Source organism: Abrus precatorius, unplaced genomic scaffold (genome assembly GCF_003935025.1).
Source record: "Abrus precatorius isolate BTA unplaced genomic scaffold, Abrus_2018 Scaffold6, whole genome shotgun sequence".
Classification (NCBI taxonomy): Eukaryota; Viridiplantae; Streptophyta; class Magnoliopsida; order Fabales; family Fabaceae; genus Abrus; species Abrus precatorius.
The window spans coordinates 16,356,199-16,364,290 of NW_020874406.1; the positions used below are offsets into that span (position 1 = coordinate 16,356,199).

Genomic DNA, 8,092 nt, shown 5'->3' on the forward strand with positions numbered 1-8,092 from the left:
ATATATACAATATTTTCTACATATTTCATGTTATTTATTTAGAAAGTGATTGTTTTACTACTTTTGCAGCTATTCATGATTTATTCAATAAAATGTAAATACATATGTTCTAGCTTTTCATTTTTCTTTTTTTTATTTCAAAAAATATAATAAAAAAAAACAAAAAACAACAACAATGGAACAGAATAATTTTAAAAAATAATGAAATATGTAAAAGAAATACAAAAGTGTCATAATTATACTAACTATCGTTTTTGTTATAAAAATATTTGTTTTATCTTCTTTTCATCTCGAATCTCGAAAAATATCAGCCTTAGTAAGGCATATATGAGCCCTCTACATGCTTCACAAACGCAATATTGAAACTATTGTCACATTGATGTTTAAAAAATATTCACAACCTTCTTAAGATAATGTTATACCACCAACTAACAAATTTTCCACACATTATACATGTATTCATAAAATTAAGTAAGTTTTATAAACGAGACCATAGAAAATATTTGTTAACATGAGTAATAAATATTTTATAATATTTAAATGAAATAAATAATATAAATAACAAAAAATAAATTAAAAATATCCTTTTTTTAAGTTAGACATATTGTTTGTATTGATATATATTGTTAAAATTTTAAATTTAATTTCAATATATATATATATATATATATATAAGAATACAATAACTTTTAAATATATCTTAACTAAAAGTTATTATTTCAATACAGTGTGCATAGATTCAAAATTTAAGACTTAAATAAAATAATTAATTACATGACTAAATGAAAAAAGGGAAAATAAACTTCCTTTCAGAAATGAAGATTCGATTAACATATTAAAATCTTAATATTTGTTAGATTAAATTAAAATTAAATCTTATAAAACTATAATTCGTACTCAATGAATAAATTTTGCTCAATAATAACTTATGCTATGAATGGGATTTATTTTAAAAAAGAAGATATAATGTATGTTTGAATGTTGATTTTATTTTGAGAAATAATTTTCTATTCTAACAAACCGCAAATTTTATGTTTAAATAAGCGAAACGCGATAACATTGAAAGAAGTGATTATAAATAAACACACAGCACAAGATTATTCAATCAAGAAAACTTATTATTTTTCTAATACCCATACACATTGTAATGGACAATTAAAATTATTAACACTATTTTATTTTGAAGGAAAACTTTAGAAGAAGAATGTTGCCTAACTCTTATATTCTGGCCGACCACTGTACCACATATATATAAGATAAATTAAAATACACAAGAATATAACTTAATTAAAACGAACTTATATATAAAATAAAAAACTAAAATATTATTTATTATTGATAATTATTTAATTCAAAATGTATAATAATATTAACTCATAAAAATTCAAAAATAAATATATATTTTTTATTATACAAATGAACTCAATTTAAAAGAATTTTTTAATAGATCAACTTAATATATTTTCTCCATTGAGTAAATTCATTTAAACTAAATTTTAGCGAGTATTATAATAGTATTAACTCATAAAAATTCAAAAGTAAATATATGTTTTTTATTATACAAATAAACTCATTTTAAAAGAATTTTTTAATAGATCAACTTAATATATTTTCTCGATTGAGTAAATTCATTTAAACTAAAGTTTGGCATCGAAAAAAAAGAGTATTATTAAACTATATTTATTGATTGAATAGGTGCAGTAAGAACTAAGAACATCTCATTGGGTTTCTTTTACCACCTTGTCTGCAATTTTCTTAGTTGTCTGGAGCCACTCATCTCATTGGGTTTGTATAGACAGTGAGAACTAAGAACATCCCTCTAAAGTCGTATGGGTTCCTCTCTTCCATGGAACCCAAAACCCTAATCATCAACCCACTCTCTGTCTTCCGCCATCGGTACGCTGCCCTTTTCCACTCACCATTTTTCACCCTTTTCCTTTTGTTTGGGTTTCTTCTCCTTGCTTCTTGTGACTGTTTTCAGTTGAGTCAGTTATTGCTTTTTCTTCAATAAAGATGTTTCCTTTTTCCCGTTTTGAGTGGGAGTACTGTGATTGTTTGGGTTTAGCGCGTGGTGTTTGACTGTTTTTTCTTTTTTAATGACCTGGTTTAATAGTTCGGGTAGCTAAAACGGTGTGGTTGAGTGTTTATGATATTGCTGTTTATTTATTTATTTTTGTCATATAGATGATTGATTTTAACACGGTGTAACAAATATTTAAAATTTTTGAGCAACGGTTCGTATAAGGATCCTCTTCCTTATATTTCTAGCTTACAGAGCTGATTCTAATTGTTGCTTCATGTTTTGTATACACGCTGTTTATTTTTTTACCTATTTATTCGGGAATTATATTACATGGTGCTTGATATCAATCTAGCATATAACACATGAAGCAACAATTAGAATAGTTTTAGTTATTTGGTTTACTTATTTATTTTTAGAATGCTTTAAAAAAGTTCTAATCAGTGTTTTTGGTTCAACTAGGGGAATGGTGCACCTGGACAAACCATTCACTTGTTATGTGGTTCTGTCATCTGTATTAGTTTGGCTCATTGGATATGGACTGTGCTCTTTGAATGGGATACGAAATCCACCAGATTATGATGGTTGTGCATCTTTTGGGAAAAATTACAATTTGGGTTCTTCAGACATCACTGTTAGTGACGCAAGGTTAGGCTATGGGTTTCCAACTGCACATAAACATTTTGAAAATGTATGTCCGAATGGTCATTCGTTCTGCTTTCCATCAATGTTGTCTGGATTTTCTCGCAAAGAGAAAATTATGGATGAAACTTCTCTTGGAGAATCTAGCAGTCAGTACAACAGTCCATTTTGTGTAGAGTTAGCTCAAGATAACAGGCAAACAAGTAACAGAAGCTGGTCATCTGACTATGGTGTGTTTATGTTACTTAATGGAGGGGCTGTCTCTTGTTCTTTGAACACCGGAGATGGAGTGAATGAGATACCACCACTTCAAACCGAGGTTGGTTGTAAAGATGATATTTCCTCTTGTGGAGGCTCTTCACTTAAGCAGAAGACCGCACATTCTTTGTCAAAGAACTCTGAGATGCCCAAATCAAATTCATTTGATGGTTCTGTCTCACCCAATATAAGGATTGCCCCTACTGTACTGGACTGGGGACAAAAATATTTGTATTCTTCTTCAGTAGCTTTTGTAACTGTAACAAATACATGCAATGATAGCATATTACACCTCTATGAGCCATTCAGCACTGACTTACAGTTCTATCCTTGTAACTTCAGTGAGGTTTCGCTAAGACCTGGTGAATCAGCTTTAATTTGTTTTGTTTTCTTCCCTAAATGTATGGGCTTGTCATCAGCTAGCCTGATTTTGCAGACAAGTTCTGGTGGATTCATAGTAGAGGCTAAAGGATATGCTACTGAGTCTCCTTTTAGAATTCAGCCCTTATCAAGTATGCAAATTTCTCCCGGTGGAAGGTTGAGCAAGAATTTTTCATTGTTCAATCCCTTTGATGAAACCCTTTTTGTGGAGCAAATAACTGCATGGGTGTCAGTTTCTTTGGGGCATAGTTCTGTTGAAACTGAAGCAATTTGTAGTGTAAATGATTTTCAGGTTTTTGATGCTCGTCCCTTCCCAACTATTAAGGATCGATTGGTTGTGAAGAGTAACCAATTTGGTTCACCAATAGTAGCAATCAGGCCTCATAGGAATTGGGTTATTGGTCCACATATCTCTGAAACTCTCATGGAGATGGATATCACAGTTGGATTTGAGGGAAAAGTTTTTGGGGCATTTTGTTTGCATTTACTTAGGTCCTCACAAGATGCATCTGATACTATTATGGTTCCTATTGAAGCTGAAGTAGATATTCATTCTGCCCATGATACTGTTGGTACGTTTGTTTCAGCAACTCTGGATGGTCTAGCCACCTGTGATAGTGGTGAAATTGCTATCACTATTTCTCTAAGAAATGATGGCCCTTATGTTTTAAGTTTTCTTAAAGTCATAGAAGCTTCTGACACACAGCTTTTCCATATTAAGTACAAAGAAGGCTTACTTCTTTTCCCTGGTGCTGTTACACAAGTTGGCATTATTTACTGTAATCACCTGCTCAAGGATTTGCATGACTTGGCACCTACAATCTCCAGCTTGCGAGAGAAGTGCAAACTGCTGATTCTTACAAATGACTCAGTCAGTCCCCTGATCGAGATTCCATGTGAGGACATATTATATATATGTTTTGAACATCAAAGGCTTACATCCATTGAAGTAGAAGGCAACTCTGAACATATCCAATCAGACAATATAAGGGTGGGGAATATGGGTGGAAGCATACACTTGCGACCTCCTGTCAAGGTAAGTTGATATAGCTCTTGCTGTCCATATCTTATTTAAACAAAAAAGTTGATAAACTGTTATCAATTTTATAATTCAAAATTTAGACCACTGAGTCTTATGCATATGGCTTTTATTATTTATTCATTTTTAAGAATGGGGCATTTCGACTGACTCTTGCTACGTATTTAGTAAGTGCCTTGGAAGTATGTTCTAATAATAAATTTATAGCTGTTCCTCTCGGATATTATTGCATGAAATACTGAACTGGACAATTATTGTCAGTTACAGCATTTTAATGAAAATCATTTGTCTGCATTAACAATATACATCTGTTCTCTCCCTTTTTCTCTCTTTAAAATCTGTTGATCCAATTCTGGAAAACTGAGAGTTTGATGGGTTTGAGACAATAAATGGCTAGGATGCTCTAGGATGAAGGTGTTAAACAGCTTCAATATAATGAAATATTTTTCAGGCATGACAAAGCAGTGTATAAAATAAACAAGCTTGTCTCTGTTTATCTGTATTGCTCTGTCTTTGATACGAATAAAAAGCAGGATAAATCTCTCATTGATGGCTTAAATTTGGAAAAATGGAGTTTTATCAACTAGCATAATGTGCAGCAATTGTCTTGTGAATCATACGGGGATTTGCTTCAATTAGTGCCTTCTTTACTATTGTCTGAATTCTGTCTAACCAATCCTTTACCTTTTTCCCACTTGATTGCTTCTTTTACTGCCATTTTTCTTTCCACTAAAATGCTGTATATGTGTATTTGTGGTCATTATATGCAGCACCTGAACTCACTCAACATAATATTGGAAATAAATTTACTTAATATTCTTTCAATTATTTATACATTTTCTCAGTTTCCAATTTACTCATTGCACTCTCTTTATATGAAGGTTTTAGAGACAACAGATGTAGATGAACTGATTCTTACAAACTGGAAGTCTCAAGGAACCACTGGTGGCCTGTCTGTGCTTGAAGATCGTGAGGTGTTATTTCCGATGATTCAGGTTGGAAGTTATGTCTCTAGATGGATCACTGTAAAGAATCCTAGCCAGCATCCAGTTATAATGCAACTTATCTTGAATTCAGGAGAAATAATTGATGAGTGTAGGGGTCTAGATGATTTATTACACTCTCCATCTTGTAATTTGGTTCTAGATGTAGGTGCTACCCCAACAAAGTATGGATTCTCAGTACCAGAAAGTGCACTGACAGAGGCTTATGTGCATCCTTATGATCGTGTAACTTTGGGGCCAATAATCTTTTATCCATCCAGTCGATGTGGCTGGACTGGTTCAGCATTGATAAGAAACAATCTTTCAGGTGTTGAGTGGATACCGTTAAGGGGACATGGAGGATTGCTTTCTCTAGTTTTGCTTGAGAGTTCAGAGCATGTTCACAGTATAGATTTTGATCTTAAAATGCCCAATCCACTCAACCTTTCTCTTCCATATACATTGTTTCACATGAAAGAGATGACTTCTGCCTGTTCACAACATTTAGTGAAAGAGTTATATGCCAAGAACACAGGAGACTTGCCATTGGAGGTTAAAAGTATCAGAGTTTCTGGGAAAGAATGTGGGTTGGATGGTTTTAAGATTCTTTCATGTAGGGGTTTTTCTCTTGAGCCTGGGGAATCAAGTAAACTTACGATATCATATCAATCTGATTTTTCTGCAGCTGTGGTGCATCGAGATCTTGAACTTAACTTGGCTACTGGTATTTTCCTCTTACCCGTGAAAGCAAGTTTCCCTTATGATATGCTAAGTAACTGCAAGAGACTCATGTATTGGATGCGACTGAAGAAATCCCTTCTTGGATTCCTTCTTGTTGCTTCTGTACTATTTCTGATATTTTGTTTTATATTTTCTCAAACTACTGCATTGGGCTTCCTGGATTTCTCTTACAAAAGTGATGATAACTTGGTCCATGCCACCATAAAAAGTGCTGGGGAAACCTCTTTCCTACACCATAACCAGGGAAAGACTGAGCTATCTGTGTCTAATAAGATGAGTCATCTAATGGATGCCTCTAGTGGCAGTTCTTCCTATGGTCAAGGCAATCTGTCTGAACTGGGAGTATCTCAGCATTCGATGCAGACTTCTGAAAATCACCAACAAACTAGTCATGCAGTGGATACCCAAAATGACAGAGAATTGTCATCCACAGCAGTTCTGAGCTCTGATCCAATAAAAGTGTCTCAGTTAAGTAATCTCACTGTCAAAACTAGTAAAGAAAAGGGTAGAAGAAAAAAGAGGAAGAGTCTTGGTGCCAAATTAGCTGCACTGTCTGAAGTTTCAAGTAGTCAAAGTGGGAATTCTACACCCTCATCTCCCTTGTCCCCGACCGTGACTGCTACTCCTAAATGTAACTGGCCATCATCTCCTGACGTGGAGCAACCCCTTGAGGCCCTTCGTTCAACAACACATGGGACTGCCCTACATTCTGACAATGGTCAAGCTTCTGCCAATACTGCTGAGGCAAACATATTGAAGCCTGCTATCACACAAAAGTGCGGTAGTAATAAATCTTCTACAAGGCCACATTCAGCATCAAGAAGTGCTACTAGTTTACCTGTTCAGATACCTTGTGCTACTTCACCCTTTCCTGCCAGCACTTCTCCATCACCCTTGGTGTCAAAATCTAATGTTAACTTGCATGCTCGAGCTCCTGGTTCCAAACTTCACAACCAAACTGTTCAAGCACAAGAGGCAGGACTTGCAAATGAGTATACATATGATATTTGGGGTGATCATTTTTCTGGACTTCACTTGTTAGTTCCAAAAAATGTTACATCCATGAAGTCCAGTCCCGCCGAAAATAATTTCGACAGTTTTTTTGTAAGAGGTCCACAAACCCTTATGACAAATTCTCAAGAAGCCTAGTAAGTTGAATAACTTAGTCATTTCCCCATTTTCTTACTTCCACGCCGGACCTATGTTAATAAGAAAAATAAAGGTCTGGATAAAGCTCTCAGCTGCACGCATGCACACTCACTATTATCTAGTAGTGTAAAAAGAATTTTAACTTTGTAACCATTTTAACGAAATTAGTGCATGAAGAATGCTACAAGTATGGCTGGCAAGGGAAAAACCAAATAACGAAAACCATGGGCTTGGTATGGTTGGACTTGACTTAATGGCCTCCGGTCCACGTTGAAGATGTACATGTGTCCTTGTCACATGACCCCTTTGAAGCACAGGGGTGACCCCAATGATAAATGAAGTTTACGGTATTTGAGAATTAATTGGAACCCCCTCCCCTCCAAAAACAAAAGTAAAAAGTTAAATAGGTTTGTTGAGCAAAGAAAAGGTTTGAAAAAGAAGACATTATTAGTTGGAAATATATGAAGATAACTTGATTAAATTAAACATGAATGGCTTTGAGGAGTCTCTTAAAGCATGCACCAAGCAGCGGGATGGAAACAAAAAAGTGGCAATGACGGAAGCCACAACCAAAAAATTAATCCCACATGATCAAATTTTAGTAAATTTGGACCATCTACTTTCACAAATTGAGTGACTAAATTGGCACGCGTGGCCATATTGCACGAGTGAGACGTTGACCATACCACCTGCCAAACGGCTAAATCCAAAGTTTGCAATCATGTACTTTTTTGCATATATACATACATAACGAGACAGGATATACAGCCTTTATTTTCAAATAGGAAAATATGAATACTTGTATATATCCGTATTTTAGTTTACTACCGTTAAGGCATCATTGGTTGTCTAGACAGACAAGTAAGAGGTAGCACTCAG

At 34.3% G+C, this 8,092-nt stretch overlaps 1 protein-coding gene across 1 annotated transcript; it reads left to right on the plus strand.

Moving 5' to 3' along the window:
* The first annotated feature begins 1,709 nt into the window (after positions 1 to 1,709).
* LOC113869814 lies at positions 1,710 to 7,415 on the plus strand. The gene is made up of 3 exons (XM_027506299.1): positions 1,710 to 1,896; positions 2,483 to 4,337; positions 5,222 to 7,415. Exons 1-3 carry the CDS (start codon positions 1,847 to 1,849, stop codon positions 7,211 to 7,213), a joined length of 3,897 nt encoding a protein of 1,298 aa, XP_027362100.1. The 5' UTR covers positions 1,710 to 1,846; the 3' UTR covers positions 7,214 to 7,415.
* Positions 7,416 to 8,092: the final 677 nt, after the last annotated feature.

Coding starts and splice junctions, on each gene's coding strand:
- LOC113869814 (XM_027506299.1), top strand. CDS start 1,847: ATGGAACCCAAAACCCTAATCATCAACCCACTCTCTGTCTTCCGCCAT. Junction 1,897..2,482: donor CTCTCTGTCTTCCGCCATCG/GTACGCTGCCCT, acceptor TGGTTCAACTAG/GGGAATGGTGCACCTGGACA. Junction 4,338..5,221: donor ACTTGCGACCTCCTGTCAAG/GTAAGTTGATAT, acceptor CTTTATATGAAG/GTTTTAGAGACAACAGATGT.